The sequence below is a fragment of the Lates calcarifer genome, linkage group LG7_1 (genome assembly GCF_001640805.2).
Source record: "Lates calcarifer isolate ASB-BC8 linkage group LG7_1, TLL_Latcal_v3, whole genome shotgun sequence".
Taxonomy (NCBI): Eukaryota; Metazoa; Chordata; class Actinopteri; family Centropomidae; genus Lates; species Lates calcarifer.
Window position 1 is genome coordinate 10,704,524 of NC_066839.1, and position 16,424 is coordinate 10,720,947.

At 41.0% G+C, this 16,424-nt stretch overlaps 1 protein-coding gene across 8 annotated transcripts in view; it reads left to right on the forward strand.

The window, feature by feature from the left end:
* sash1a (SAM and SH3 domain containing 1a) overlaps positions 1-14,575 on the forward strand; it is a 159,793-nt gene extending 145,218 nt beyond the window's left edge. For all 8 annotated transcript variants that reach the window (XM_018672634.2, XM_018672638.2, XM_018672640.2 and 5 more), the window contains 8 exons: positions 172-304; positions 1,337-1,506; positions 1,942-2,151; positions 4,625-4,775; positions 4,986-5,114; positions 7,843-8,891; positions 11,118-11,249; positions 11,713-14,575. In XM_018672634.2, coding sequence (XP_018528150.1) covers positions 172-304; positions 1,337-1,506; positions 1,942-2,151; positions 4,625-4,775; positions 4,986-5,114; positions 7,843-8,891; positions 11,118-11,249; positions 11,713-11,973 — 2,235 coding nt within the window. In that variant the 3' untranslated portion in view covers positions 11,974-14,575. The remainder of the gene's footprint in view (positions 1-171; positions 305-1,336; positions 1,507-1,941; positions 2,152-4,624; positions 4,776-4,985; positions 5,115-7,842; positions 8,892-11,117; positions 11,250-11,712) is intronic.
* The last annotated feature ends 1,849 nt before the right edge of the window (positions 14,576-16,424 follow it).

The following is a 16,424-nucleotide window of genomic DNA, read 5'->3' on the forward strand; positions in this document are numbered from 1 at the left end:
TTAATCCTTCCTTGTTTCCATTGTTTCCCCCATATGTCAACCTCTCAACCCCACTTTCCCATCTCCCACATCTTTTCATCTCTTAACTGCACAACATTTCTTTTTATGCCTGTCCCCCCGTGTCCTTTCATTACCCATCTGCATATCCACCTCTTCTTTTTTGTCTTTCAGTCCAGTCCGGATGGAGCCCCTGGTTCCCCTCAGTCCCCTCAGCCTGACACCGACTCTCTGGAGAAGCCGAAGCTTAAAGCTGGAGGCTCAGTGGAAAGTCTGCGTAGTTCACTCAGCGGACAGAGTTCAATGAGTAAGACAGGAACCATTATTTTAGACAAGGTTTCTTTTTCAGACCTTTTATGTTTTTTTGACATTGTGAGTCCAAAGAAAGTTATCAAGATTTTTTTCTTTTATAAAACATCTTCAAACCACTTGATTTTACCCTATACTTTGGCAGTTAGCAAAGCCCATAATTAAGGTTATTAACAGTGTAGTTCTAGGGTTTCAAAGCATCATTCCACAGCACCTGTAAACATATTGTATGCAGGTAAAGGCAATCTAAAGATTTAAATAGATTTAAATAGCCAGCCTGTTTTGAGCAATGCCTAACACTAGATGGTGCTCCTAACATATGATGTCATAAGTTCTGTACCTTCATGGTGCTTCTGGCATTAAATGTGATGGTCATGAAGAGGAATTCTCTCTATTGATCACACACACCCCCACCAGCTGCCTTGTGTGTTTTGATCTCAGAGAGTTTCCAAGTGTATTTTGATCTCTCGGGTCATCTTATCTAATTACATCTTCTGATTACTTCAGCCTGGTGTTTCCGTCACATCTTTGTGAATAAATCGCCCTCCCATTATTTCACATTCAGAGAGAATTGAAGACTTGGCCGACTGTCAGCGGCTCAGAGCCATAGAACACGCACACAAACATGCGAAGCAGACAGGCAAGCATACGGTAATGATTAGGTAGGAAGTCTCTCCGATTCCCACACGTCAACATGATTTCAGCAGCCTTCCCTCAGACACTGAGGAAAATGTGCAGCAAATACTCAGCCTCTCCCAGGATAAGTGTCTAAGACCCTCTCAAACTCTTCACTCTCACTGATGCAGAAATGGAGAACAAATAAGAGGTTGACAAAATAAAATCAACATACTCTTCTGAATGGTGTGTCAGAAATGATGAACAGATGATGAGAAAGTGTCAGTCAGGATTGAATGTGAAACCTCCAGTGACTCAATGATTATAACTTCCCTTTTTTTGTAACGTGATGATTGTTTACATCTGGTCGTTTTGTAGCTTATAAATGTTCACTTGTGTGTGTCTTTGTGTCCAGGTGGTCAGACAGTGAGCACCACTGACTCATCGGCCAGTAACAGAGAAAGTGTGAAGTCAGAGGACGGTGATGACGAGGAGCCACCTTATAGAGGACCGTTCTGTGGTCGTGCCCGAGTCCACACCGACTTCACCCCCAGCCCCTACGACACAGACTCCCTCAAACTGAAGGTATATAGATATGATTATGCACTGCCATATTCACTTGTGTGCACAGCCAATGGCCACAGCCTTTTAACTCTGAAAATCTCTACCACCCACAATCTGTTCACCCTTTTGATTATACTGCATGGATATGATGACAATTTTTACAATCCAGTTTTTACAGACTACAGCCTGGCTTAAATATTTTAGAGCTACTTAGTACAATTAAAGTCTTATATTAGCCAGCAAGAGCTGCTACATGATAAATTAGGAGTTTGTTGCCCTGATTCAGAATGTAATTGCTTGTTGGGGAACAGATTATAGTCACTCTACATCACACTTTTAAATTAAAGGTTCACTTTTTCAAGCTACTCTCTCTATTTATGAACAAGCAGCAGTGTCAAAAAGTAAAGGCCAAAGTTGGGTCATTGTTCCTGACTTCTTTTCTTTGTGATTCTCCAGCGTGGTGATGTGATTGACATCATCAGTAAGCCACCCATGGGAACATGGATGGGCCTGCTCAACAACAAAGTGGGAACCTTCAAGTTCATCTATGTAGATGTGTTGAGTGAAGAGGAGGAGAAACCCAAGAGGCCTGTGAGGAGAAGGAGGAAGGGCCGACCGCCCAAACCCACCTCTGTGGAGGAGCTGTTGGAGCGCATCAACCTCAAGGTAGACTACTGGACATGTTAGATCAGGTGTTGCCCTGTAATGAATACCAAATACATTAGGTTGGATCTACAGTATTATGTCAGTTCACAAGTTTTGAAAGGCAGTAAAGTTGAGTAGATTTACACTGACTTTGTCTACAGTATATAAAATAAAATCAGCATATTGTCCATAAATCGCACTCATCTGGCACCTTGGTAGGAGAAATCAAATCATAACAAGTAAACGAAAATATTATTTTAGCCAAATGTCTTGAAAACACATTCGCAGACAAGCAGAGATAAACATAGTGCAGGTTATTACAGGCTGCACAGCTCAGTATGTTTGATCTGACACGGATGCATAAACATTAGCACCCACATTCTCACAGCCACGCCCCAACAAATAACTCACATCTTTCATCAAAACCTACGCATGGATGTGATGCTTCCTCAAACTGAGAAAGAGACTTTGTGGGTTGTCTGTTTTATCTCTGGCCAGCCTAATGGCCAAGTCACAGATTAAAGATTAGTGTTACAGCACCAACTTCTTAAGATGTGAGTCTGGGTGTTACAAGTGCATTAGAGCAGTCATGTCCCCTTAGTCACCACCAGATTCCTGGAGTGGGCGAGTTAGACTAAACACATATAGAACATTAGAGACTTTCCAGTTTGCAGCCAATCTGCATTCTCCTACCAGGTGTTGCAACTACTCTTTCCTTCCTTTTTGGCCTGCTAATGATGAAAAAGTACACATAAATTCCAGCCCCACAGTTTTCTTATCCAAGATAAATGATCTTTTCAAGCATCATTTGTGTTTGATTATTTAGCTTGTTTGGACTTAAATGGTCTTTCTTTAGTTAGATAGTCAACCTTTTTTTTTTTTTTTTTTTTGTGACCTGACAAGAAACAAATTTTGAAAATGTCTTGCGTGGTTGTGATGCACTGTTCAAGACATCAACCTTGATAAAACTAAATGGATTTGCTTTTTGCAGGTCAAGACCAGTCATGAACTGTAAAACAAAATATTAATAATTTAGTATTAAGAGTGTTTATCTCGATTTTCAGAAGCTTCATTGCTTAAATCAGGTGATTTTTTTTTACTGGTTTTAAGGTCTGACACTGTCACACAGTGGCTGATATTAATGTTAGGCTCAAGTCACTTTTGGTTAGCCAGTTGTCTTTTCTCTGCAGTGTAGATATTTCCTTTCCTCAGGTTTGTCATGTTCACAGAAACTGATTGAGCTCCATAAGCTATATAAAACCTGTATGAGTTACGATCAAGCTGTCCTAGATCAAAGGAGTAAGAACACTGTTGTCCACTTTTGGAAGTGCTAAATAACATTTTGTTAAACTGGCAAGCCAGATTTCAAAACACACACAAAGTGCTTGTCTGTAACCAGAAAGTGTAAATCTCCACACCCCTGTAACATTTGGCCTGCTGGTTTGTCTGCCAAATAATCTTTGCATTTTGGAACATTTTTCGACTGGCTGAAAAGAGAAAAGATGCTGTGACTGAGAGGGCCCGGCTGCCTGTGTTTGTGTTAGTTGGTGGTCCTTTGTTTAGTCCTGCAGCATCCAGCAGAAATAGAACAGAGACACACAGTTCTCCTCTGTGGACTCCACCATTGTAATTGATGGTCTTGCTGGTGACACACAGTCTATGTATTCGTCCAACAAAGTGTGTGGGTCACACAAGTGTAGAGCCCAGTAATATTCAAAGTGGAAGCACTTCTAAGTGCTTTTGAATGATAGTTTCAGCTGACTGTGTCGTCAAACAGGGCGTATCTAGATCTTAAACTTTTTTTTCCTTTGGTCTGTGCCCTCTTAGATAACACAGTGGTTTGAGTGACTAGTTTTGGTGTGTATTTGTGTCAGTGCATAAAACTTTGTCTTCTGTGGTTGGAGAACACTTTGATGCAGTGGTCTCCACCTTCAGTTCTTCATGTTCCCACATTACTTTGGCGGGTTTCCTTTTCAAGTCCTGTTTGCCATTTTGGTCACAGCTAGAATAGCTTTGGATTGTAGCCGCACGCTCCATACTGTTACTTGACTGGTGCAGCAAACTCACTAATGTTGCTTCAAGTCACTTTTATATGCTTGTCAACATGACAAAGTTTGTGCCATATTAAAACGTGCTGACAGCTGAGGCAGCCATAAATGAATTAGCCATGGTTTAACGTGATTACATGCCATCTAAAAATCAAAATAGCCGTTTAGATTTGGCTCACCAGTGGTTTAAAAATACACTGTGGATAGGAAATTATGAGCAGATGACAAGTGTATACTGTACAGTTTTTTCTCCTTATTCTACCTCTGTGTTTCTATTTTATGTATTCAATGCTTCTACCCCAAAGTCATTGTCACTGGTCCGATGACTCAGATCCAAAGTGTATTTTTCTTTAGTCTAGTGTATTTTTTCTTCAGAGTTTAGACACCCTCATTCTTAGCTCCACAGAGGAAACTTTAAACTCAGACTGGAAGTTTTTGTCCTCCAGGAGCACATGCCTACTTTCCTGTTCAACGGCTACGAGGACCTAGACACATTCAAGTTGCTTGAAGAGGAGGACCTGGATGAGCTGAACATCAGAGATCCTCAGCACAGAGCTGTGTTGCTCACCGCTGTAGAGCTGCTACAAGAGTATGACAGTAAGTAGGCTTATAAACATACACCGATTTTGGATAGATCTGAATTCAGATCCTGGCATTTATTGGGAATTCTCACCAAAACTGACTCTATTTTGCATGAAAAGAGTGATAAATTAATTTTGTTACCTTTAATACCCTTAAAATCAAGGGGGACAATTCAACCCCAATTCTGCTGCTGTTGGTATTTCCTGTGTGTCTTTGTATTTTCAGGCAGCAGTGATCCAGAGCGCAGTGGCCTGTCAGGCTCCCAGGAGAAGCTGCTGTCTGAGGGTCGGGGCCTGGTGGGTGACTCCCCGCGGGACTCCGGGTGCTACGAGAGCAATGAGAACCTGGAGAATGGTAATGATAGCTTTGCTTAGTCTAGACCACCATTACCCAAGGATCACTTGGAGTTAGCTTAGCTAAGGCCTAGCCTGGGTCTAGCATAGTCCTAGTGCCACAGTGACTCTTTCGCCTTTTCCCTTTTTGCTCCATCTCTTTGCCATGCTTCTGCATTCTAACACCCTGCCTATCTCACTCCTCTGGACCAGCATCTGCCAATCAAATAGCTCCTCTTTGTGCCACATCTGCCCCAAAACCTCATGCGCACACACACCTTTACCCCTCTGGTTTGGATGCTACAGTGAAAGAGTCCCTTGTCACTTCAAACATTCTTACCTTTTGCTGTTCTTTCACTCCACTTTCTTCACCACTCTTCTCATTCTATAGGCATTCTCTATCATCAGTGCCAAAGTCCACTTGTAAGTGAAAGGGAGCCAGGCCCCAGACCTATAAGCCTAGTCCACCCCACATTGCTGGGAGCACAAAGCGAGGGACCCTCCCCAATGCACAGAACTGTTCTATTGAGAACACGCTCACTGCCGTGTCGTGGACTCAGATTCCCAGCTCTCCCACCTGTGGGTTCAAGGCCGATAGACGGATACCAGGAAGACGATTATGGGCTCATAGAGTATTTCTGTTAAGTGTTTTTAAATATAGAAAAGGAGTTTGCAGAGTAGCATGTCAAAAATGCCTGTTGATTTGCAGTGATGATTCTATAGGCTGATTCTACACTTTTTCAAAAAAACTGTACAAGTCAGGTAAATTATTCACAGCTGCCATTTAAATCTCTTGTCTTCAGACCATCTCAAGATGTCACTTTCCTTGTGTTAATAGTGATCATATTGCACAAACAATCATACAGTATGTGCCTAAAAAAAGATGTGGATGAAAATATTTTTAAATAGTAGTGCATAGATTGCAAGAGAGTTCTGGTTATAGAAGTTTATTGAGGTCTTATTTGTGAGATTTGTTTTTTGTTTTTTTTTTTGGGTCATCTTTTTAGACTGCTCTATCTCTTTGCATTAGACTGTATGCTTTCTCCTTCCACACAGAGCATTCTTTTTAACAGCTCCATAACTCATAAATCTCTGCTTTGTCACACCTCGTCTTCTTTCTATATCTGTCAGGTTCCAGTTTAACTACTGGATGTTCCCCCTTTTGCGTGTGTATGTGTCATTCATGTTCAACAGTAAAGCGTGCAATCTGCCACAGTAGAGATTTAAGTTGTGGAATAAAAACCACTTCTTTAAAAAACAAAAAAGCCTCTGGTGCTGCTTGCTTGATTTGTACGTTTTGCCTTTTTTTTACTGTCTGTTTTTCCTTCCATGCCACTAAACACTGTTCACAAACTAGCTGCATAACATTTGGTAAACATTCTGCATTTCTTCTTGCTCTTTCAGGGTTCCACAGTGCCACTATAAACACATAATGTCACAATATTTAGTATGAAGAATTAGCAAAGGAAAACTGTTCAATTTAAATTCATATCATAGGAGGGAATTAAAAATCATGACACAGATTTTGTTTTGCAAATGTTCTGCTTTTGTAAAACAAAATGTCACCGTAGAGCCCTGAATATATTGTCTTTTAATCAATAGGCTTTCTTCTACGTACGTGATTCTGATCAATTTTCCTGTTACTATTTGTCATAATTCTTGCTCATATCATCACATGACTTCTGTAATCTATCTGCTTTCACTGCGTCATTTTCATACAGATAATGTAGTAATATATTGGTCAAATCATATGAAAGGCAGGTAATGATGATGGAAGTTTATCACACTCGACAGTGTTTCTTGTGATGCCATTGATGATGCTGTGGAACTATTCAACAGCACATCGTCACTGACAATTTGGCCAAGGTCACTTTTACTTTTACTCATTCTCAGCTGTCAAGAGAGCTCACTCTCCTCTGATTTCATGTCTGAGAACAAGCGCTGTAATTAAAGTAAATATAGTATCTCTTGGAACTGTCAAGATTTCATTTAATTTAATTTATTATAATCCCTCGTAAATTGCCGTTGCAAAAGCACCAATTTACTTAACTTTTTTTTTTTTGGACATTTCTGGGAACCGTTGAAACACTTCATGACATTCCATCTATCGAACTTCTCTCTATCATTCCACGATTTAAAGTCTTTGGCAAGCTGCACTATGTGGCACCCACCCATTTCATCCATCCATTCTGCTCTGTAAGCCAAAGGATAGATGGTAAGTTGCTTCAGCCTTTTGTTCCAGTGTTTCTGAAATATCCCATCCAGATCTTTCTATTTGGGATTGCTGCTATGACAACAACAAATCAGCCAGTTTGGTCACGAGTCAAAGAGCTTATCTTATCCCAGTGGCACTCCACCCCTTCTTTATAAACACCTCTTTGCTTTTGACTGCGGTTTACAGATAAGCCTTAAACAATAAAAATGTAATGCTCATGTGAGTATATTTTTTTTATTTTCAAATGACTTGGCTTTGGCAGACTTGGTGCTGTGAACATGTTTGCTAATGATATAAACATACATCATAGTGAGTACATCATAGAAGAAACAAGAAACAAAAGTAAAGATGAAAGGCATTTAAAAAATGCTGAGTCGTATAAATCTCATTTTTGTATTAATGAATGCTGTAGCAATCTGAAAAACGAGGGACTGTTAGTATTTCTCAAAAGAGGGGGAAAAACCTCTGAGCTTTTTTTTAAACTGTAATTTAATTTGGTTACACCAGGTTGAGGATGAATATTTTTATTTTGCAGGTAAGAGCAGGAAAACATCCCGTTCCAGTCGTTCTTCAGCAGGGCTCCAGTCTCCAGACTACCCCACCCTGCCCATGACCCTCTCAACAGAGGCTCTACAACAGAACAGCAAGAACCAGCGCACAAAGTTCCCAAAAAGCTTCTTCATCAAACCCTCCCTGAAGGGCTTCAACCTGCTGGGGCTGCGCAAAGCCCAAAGACAGTCCCCGATCCCAGCCAGCCGCAGCTGCGAGGACCTGGATGGACCCCCGCAGCCCACCGGACCCTGGAAACGCTCCCACTCTCTGGGAGATCTGCACTGGGAGCAGTCTTACGAGCAGAAAAAGGATGTGGGTGTGGAGTTTAAACCCCCCAAGGAAGGATCCAAATCAGGCAGCAGTAGCCCCACCAAGGCCTGTAGAGAACAGGGTTCCCCAGCTCATAATGGGACTCCTACAGTGAGCCCCAAAGGAAGGGCTGAGAGACCGCCCATACCCTCCCTGCTGCCTCTCCGCCCCCCTTGTCCCACAACCCAGTCCCCCACTCACCCAGAGCTCCTCTCCAGTCCTACTCCAAGTCCCCCTGAGTCTAGTGGGGAGAAGGTCATTCGGACTCACCCCAAAAAGCCTCCGGTCCCCCCTCCAGTTCCTGCCAAAAAGTCCAAGGAAAGACTAGCCAACGGCCTACGTCACCCCCCTCTCTCCCTGCCCTCCTCACCATCTCCCACTCCCTCCCCTACCCACTCCTTAACCCGTTCTCACCCCAGCAGCCCCATAATTCGAAGCAGCAGCAGCAGCAACAGCAGCAGCAGCCCCGTTGCCCCCGCTCTACCTGCCAAGACCCCGAGCACCCCGGCCAGCCCCTGTGCCACTTCATCAGCCTCATCCATGGGCGAGGAGCCGGGCACTCCCCCAACAGTCCAGCCTCCGTGGCTCTCGGATCTCGGGGGCAAGGTGGCTGTCGCAAGAAAGGTTTCTCATAATAAGATGAGCCCTGACCTGTTCACCCTGCTGGAGCAACGGCTGGAGGCCGAGGGAATTGACTTAACAGAGGAGCCCTACTCTGACAAGGTTAGATAAGTATCATTCATCTAAACATGAGACACACAAATGTACCATTTGTTAACACAAAAAACATGATTCCTTCAGTAAGTGCTCACTGTATATTTTTTTTAACATTTATGTAAGTTTTTGTACCAGATACTAAGGTGTCGAGATGAGGTGAAGAATTCTATAAAAAACCACATCTATAGTTAACACATAACAAAAACACATGAAGTCATATTTCCATGGTTAATGTGCAAATGGGGCTCCAAGACACCTCGGGCTATACTTGTCTGGCGTCAGGCTCTTTTGGTTTACCATCGTAACATGCCTAACTTAACTCAGTCATAATTTGACTGCAGCTTGGAACCAAATTGCTCTGTGTTTATGCCAACAACATCAGTGGCTTGCTTTGGAACTCATTTAGTTTAAAAATAGACACTAATAGAGTCTAAAGTTTGTGTGTTTCTTTCTGTGTGCTAATGCCTTTTTGTATGCAGCGGCATTTATTTGTGAGGGTGTGTGTGTGTGTGTGTGTGTGTGCGTGCGCGCAATAATAAATACACTGCCTGGAGCTGAGGGGAGAAAAGGCTGTGGGTTGAGTCTCACTATGATGCGGTTGAGACTGTTAAGTTTACGGGCTGGATCTTACTGAAGGCAGACGGGGTTATAAAATCCTCTGCCACTCGCCAGACCCCAGGCTGGGGCCCCTTTAACATGGCGGAGCCCCTGACGGAGGCAGAAAAACAACAACACAAACGCACAAAGATGTCAAGGGATGAGGTGAGAAATAGTGTGTTAGACCACAGCACAGCTCTGCAGGATTCCTATTAAGTCAGGAGTGGATTGGCAGAGACATGAGAGGCACACTGTTACTGTAGTAGCAACGTGTAGAGCTTGAGCATAAATGCAGTCATTGGTGTCAAAGGTCATACAGGTAAAACATGCTGAAAATGTTTTGAAACAGTTTCCTCCCATTTCCTAATTAAAACATGCAATTAATTTAAAAATGGTTTTAATTAAATGCATAATTAGGGCTGGATATCGAACATCAGTGCCTTTTGAGTACCAACATTAATCTGTCTGTAGCACTGAATATTTAAAACAGTCATTTATCAGAAGTTGGCATCAGATGCTTGGTTTAAATCCTCTCAAGTCATGTCTTTATTAAGATATTTGCTCATTATAAATTAGAAACAACTTTCTGTAAGGCTGTTTTAAGACATTCAACTCTGATGCACTGGTAAGCGTGGAGTAAGAGGGTATGCAAGAAAAACATTTATATTCCTCAAACTAAGCTATCAAAAAGGTATTATGTGGTAAAGATACCAAATCTCAGATATCACATTGGCAAGGCAAATGAATAATGAATTTTCAGTCGATATTCAGCCTTGAGCATGGTAAAAGATAATAAAATTATGTTATTGTCCATCTTGAAACTTGTTCATTGTTGGCTGTCTAAAGGCATCTGGCCCTGTATAATCCAGGCGGTGCGAAGGGTAGGTTTGTATGACCTGCCCTCCATCCCTCTCTCTGGAGGGATCAGTTCCCCCATCCACCCACCCTTTCATCCTCAAAAGACCTTCCGGTCCAGTTTGGCCAACCAAAACCAGGCCTTGCTGGAAACCTGCCACTACGCCAGGTGTCCACACAAAGAGAAAGAGAACAAGCAAACATGTTTTTGAAAAGTTCAGCAGTTTTCTGCCCTGTTTTATCCTTCACACAGTCACTGCATATTAAATTTGTAATAAATTTTGACAACCTCTACTTCCCCATAAATGAGACAAGTGAAATATTAATAGCAGAAGTATGCATACAAACTATGACCTTGCCTGCACATTCAGTGTTAGTGAAAATAAGGATATGGGAGATTCTCTATAGGCAGCAGAACAAAATACACTGACCTGAGTTTTTACAAAGTTCAATTATAGTGTCTACTCTCTAGTGTCTTTGCCTTCATATTTTCCTGAATCCCTTTTGAACTGTGTTCATTACCATGCCAGAAGATGTTCTGTACTTTGGCCTGTAATTTGTCTGCTTCATTCATTCATGAACAGCCAGATCTCAGGCTGAATAATCACCATAATAAGCATATAATCAAAATGTTCCTTTATCTCAGTCCACTTCATATTGCCCATAAGCTTCTCACTGCTTGTCTATCCATTTTGAGGCATCAAAATGTCTTCTTTAAAACAAAGATTTGTTACATACAGCCATCTTTAATGTCTCTTTCCACACTTTCCTCCCCTCCAGCATGGCCGGTGTGGAATCCCCCAGCCTCTGGTTCAGCGTTACTCTGAGGACCTGGAGCAGCCCGTCAAGGATGTGGCCTCCACCATGGATCAGCTCCGAGTCAAAGAGCTCCGTAAACAACACCGCATGGCTGTAAGGCAACAATGCTGATTTTCCTAAATCCTTCATATCAATGAAGACAATGTTGGAGCAGTTCTTTTGAGTTATAGAGCTATAGATAAGTGCTTAGAGAGGCTTTCCTAGAAAGTAACAATGCAGGCGTGAAAATAGGCCAGTTGTAATACTAATTCCCCTGTACCCAAGGCTGGCGCCATCATTGAGGAACAGTGCAAATTGTGCTTAAATATCTAACAGCCTGGCTAAATATGGAGATATACTTTTTATACTTAAATAGCCTAAAATTGACTCAAGACATAATAAAGTCTGTCTTTACTGGATAAGTTTATAGTATTTTGACAAAAAGAGAGTTGGAACACGGCTTGCACTGCAAAAGTTGTTACTGTTTTTATCACAGATCTTCATATATATTCAATCATGTCACATCATCAGAGGAGCTATTGTAACTAATGCTGTATTATCCATGTGTGTCACTCAGATCCCCTCTGGAGGTTTGACAGAGATGTGCCGAAAGCCGCTTCCCTCAGGTAACATTAGCACAGTCTCTGATTGGCTCATCTCTATCGGCCTGCCCATGTATGCCGCACCCCTGGCATCAGCGGGAATCGACACTCTGAGTCGCGTGGCCTCGTTAACGGAGAGTAGCGCGTGGGAGGCCGGGGTGCGGGATCAAAGGCACGCCCGCCGGCTGGTCAGTGAGGCACGACTGGTCAGAGAGCATAGAGAGGTGCAGTCCTAACCATGTTTTTTGGAGTCGGGTTGGATTAACAGGTATCAACTCACTGGTCAGTACCGTCTCATTTATACACGGTCAGTAGTAGAATGGTAAATTGGCCACAGGACTGAACTACCACGTAGGTGACCACAGCACTGCAGTACTTCCTGTCTCGCATGCGTCAAAAAACTGAAAGTGAGCCGCCCCTGCTCTCTGATTTTGTCTCTATCATTCAGACTTTTCTCAAATGTTTACGGCATTGAGGAGTTTCTCCTAACAGCCAAGAAAAGATATCAGATGCCTTTAAAAAAAGAAAGAAAGAAAAAAAAAGAAGAATATAGACTCACGCTGTGGGATGGCTTCCACTCTGAAGACACCCTCAAAGTCTTAAAATAAAGACTTGGATCTGCCTTTAAGGAAGATAGCACACTCTTTTGTAAGATGGATGTGTTTTTTAAAAAAAAAACAGGAAGACAGTTTATCTCCTGCATATTTCATAAGTGCTTCATTTTCATCTCTTGCAGCAAAGCAACATTATCTGAGGGTCTTTTAAGGAAGTAGCTTGGCCAAAGTGATTTCCTTTGCACTCGGCGTCTCATTCCCACTAATAGGTTCATAATGACGATGACTGCATTCACTCAATGTCTGGACTTCTAATCCACTAAACACATACAGCAAACAAGGAATAACTGGTGGTTTTGAGATGGCTTACTTTGTATTATGTTTCTGTATTATAGCATAACACATATCTTAATTTTAAAATGATTTATATGTTAAAATTTGTGTTTGCCTTTTGAATGTTGCAGCCTTATTTTGAGGCCAGCTCTCAGTCATTTCTAAGCTGAAACAGCTGACATCACGCCCTTGTATTTCATATTATACTCTATGTCCTATTTCACTGCATAATTTGGATGCACACCCAGCTCCAATATGAATATGAGTCTTACAGAAAGCTCTGTTTTACTCCAGTTACCACAATCAGCTTTCACAGCAACAGTACATTCCCTGTGTATCCAAGGACATTTTAAATTGCCTTACGTTTATGAATGAATAGCTGAAAGAAATAGAACATATAGTGTGACTTGAGACTGAACTGTGCTAAAGGTGGAGGTCTTTCATTTCTGAATGCGTCAAATGTCTGAGAAATAATTGAGACCGAGATTTTGTGAACACACACTCCAGATCATCAGATGTGGACCACAGAATATGTTTCTGAGGAACTGTGGTTTTTAATCTCATGAAGCACAGATGATAAACCACAAAACCACAGGCATGGCACACACGTCGCCTCATGTTGAACATCCTTTCATTCTGTTCAACACATTCACCAAACATGTTCTACGCAGAGAGTCATGGGACAGGGAGGGAGGAGAGAAAAAAAAATGTTCCAAAGACACAGCTGACATCTGGGCTGTCATATCTGGAATTTATTGACTGTCTACACTTTGGTTACAACATGAAAAAAACATTGATTTATAACTTGATAATAAGCTGTTTGGGACTTTTTAAACACATTATAGTGTAGCTATAGCTAATGCAAGTCTGAAATTCTTGATTGGACATTTGTCAAACACACTGAGGGTAGATGGTAAGAGCAGTTATATCAGGTGAAGAGCTGACCTCCAAGGTCAGCGCACACTATGACACTAAATAGTCTTGAAAATCAGGGAAACAGAGTCGGGTCATTCTCTTACGAAAACTCTGGGCCAAAAACAAAAACTGAAAACAACCAGAAACTCTTCGCTCTTTCATTTGCACACATTTGCATAAAATGGATCTAACACATATTCAAATATTCCTTGTTTGTGTTTCTTTCTCCTTTTTTCTAACAGTAAAATCTTTCATAGCCAGAGCTGAACTGAAGACTTATTTCATATTTAAATTTGACCAAGTGTTATTGCTGAATAGCTAAATGCTTTTTTTGCAGTGGGCACTTGATAGATAGATATTTGATGCCTTTTTTCTCTTCAATCAAAGTGGTGCTCTGGAAGAGTGAGGACAGGGGGGTCATTATCAAATAAAAAGTACAAGACCCATGAAGTGTTTTGTAAAGAATGAAAATACTGACACTGTAAATGCACTTTAGAGGGTAAATCTAGCTGTTTTATAGGTGAAATTGGCTACATTTTGTTCACATGTCCACAAATGGGCATCTGTTGTCAGGTATTGTTAAGGGTTACAGTGGGTTATGCTGGTATTTTAATTTAGTTGAGTTCCCGATGCCAAGTTTAATAACAATTCACAAGTTAACCTGTTCCAGTTACTTAACTTCCAGTTTGTTTTTGCAGTCTTACAAAAAATTCTTAATTACATATATGAAATGCTTAGCAGAAGTTGCACATTCTGTATATGTAATTGATATTTAAATAACTTATTTTTTGCTTTTTTTCATATCAACTGTAATTAGCTGTACTATATGAATAGCAATACCTTCCTGCATAATGCATATTGCTTTAGCCAGTGAGGAACTACAGTATGTATTGTAAAATATGTGTACAAATTATTTTATTTGGTTTTCATCTACCTAATGATTGTCCATACAGATTTGCTTGTGTATTGAAACAAAAAAGTAATGTCCATAACTATTTGTCATTCTGAAATATAATAAAAACTGTTTCTTGCCATACATTGGCCCTCTGATTGTCACTGTGCACTTACACACACACACTTGCACAGACACGCACAGTAATGGAAAGACGTGGGCATGACCTACTGGCCCTTTTCATCACTGTGGTAAACTGTGACACTGCACATTGGCGCACTGATAACTTTCTTAATTATATTTCAGAATTTAAAATGAAAAGGCATCTATGCACATCAAAAAGAACAAAAGAACACCAGACTTGATTTGATTAAAACCGTCTAACCTCTTATTATGTTATTCTTAGCTTCTTTTCTTTGTGTTGCATCTAGTATTAGTTTTCTAGGGTTTGGTCAAAAGGAAAAAAATATAAGACAACTCTTTTGACCTTACTGGAAAGTGTACACTACAGTATCTGAATAACAATTCCTGCGCTGTCAAAAGTTCAGTTGGTATAGACCTCTGAAACCAGGGAGCGTGAAAACATTGTCTTGTTGTGTCTGGCTTGTAATACCTCATTTAGAAAACTATACACATGTGCTCTGGACCAAGACTTCGAGTTCCTCTGCAGCTTTATTCCTCAGGTCTGTCTGGCTCTTGTTGCAGTGCAGCTGTTGTCAATAAAAACACGCTGAGGTTTTCTAGACTTATTCATGTAAAGGAACCCCAGATAGGTACACACCAGACAATGAACCCCAGTTTGATAAAAATTAATCTTAGAAGATTTTACTGTCTCAGCCTGTGTTTGCCATTCCTCTGACTGGAAACACACCCAGACACAACTGAACAAGCATAAAAAAGAACATGAACACTACCAATTTAATGTGTCTTAATATGCTAGTTACTTGTAGATTTAAAAAAAGGAGCCACTGTACAATCATTTTCCCTCATGCAGCTGTAATGAGCAGTTAGCCTCTACTTCCTTACTCTGTCTTCAACAGATATAACTGCTCATCCAATTTAAAATATCTCAGAGGGAAAAGTAAAAGACTAACTTGGCTTACTTGCTATTATTCTGAGCCACTTTCCTCTCCTGACTTTTGCATTTAAAAAAATTGTTTGTCTTCCTGTACAACCTATAGTGAGAATTCCCTTAGGTTCTGTGGGAGAATCACAATATAAGTAGACTATAACGCTTGATATAACTTGGTCATTGCATACGTCATCATTACAGAGCACGAACACTTAGCAGATATATAGTCACAGGAGACTGAGAGGAGTTCTCATGATGACACAGATTCCTCACAATGCACTTATAAACTGTGAAGAGTGTGATACCTTGATTGAACCTTATAGGGAAACACTCTGCTGCTTTTTACCCCTCAGGGAAGTAAGAACTAACTTAAGTAGTTCCTCTAAAAGTTTGTGCTGTGAGTGAAGTCTGATCCCTAAAGTTTACTTTAGTGTTGGAAGGCAAATCCAACTATCTGAATTTGTAGCTCTCAGAGGTTATTACCACTGCACTTCCTATTGATTGGTATTATGGTCAGGTAAACTCAGTTAAGGGTGGTGACCCTTAATACAGACACAAATGATGGTACTTTCTCTTTGTCTCCTTCTATGTTTCTAATATTTGCACTAATATGACTTTGCTTGTGTATAAAAACCTTGAGGGGCCACAGGTGGACAGACTGAATCTGTGTGAAATAACAAACAGCAATTTCAGAAGAACTTCAGTCAAAGTCCAGCCCCAGGATGTTACTAACTAGTACACAGACTTGCCACAGCCTAAGGCACTGAGTCACTGAGTCACTGAATTCACAGCTAAAACCTGGACCACACATCTGAACACATTACATTTTAAACATCTGTCCTGGTTGCTCTGTCTGTGTGGAGATTATGTGCCTTTTTTCCAGATGCTCCAGTTTTCTCCTTCTGTCCAAAGATATGCATT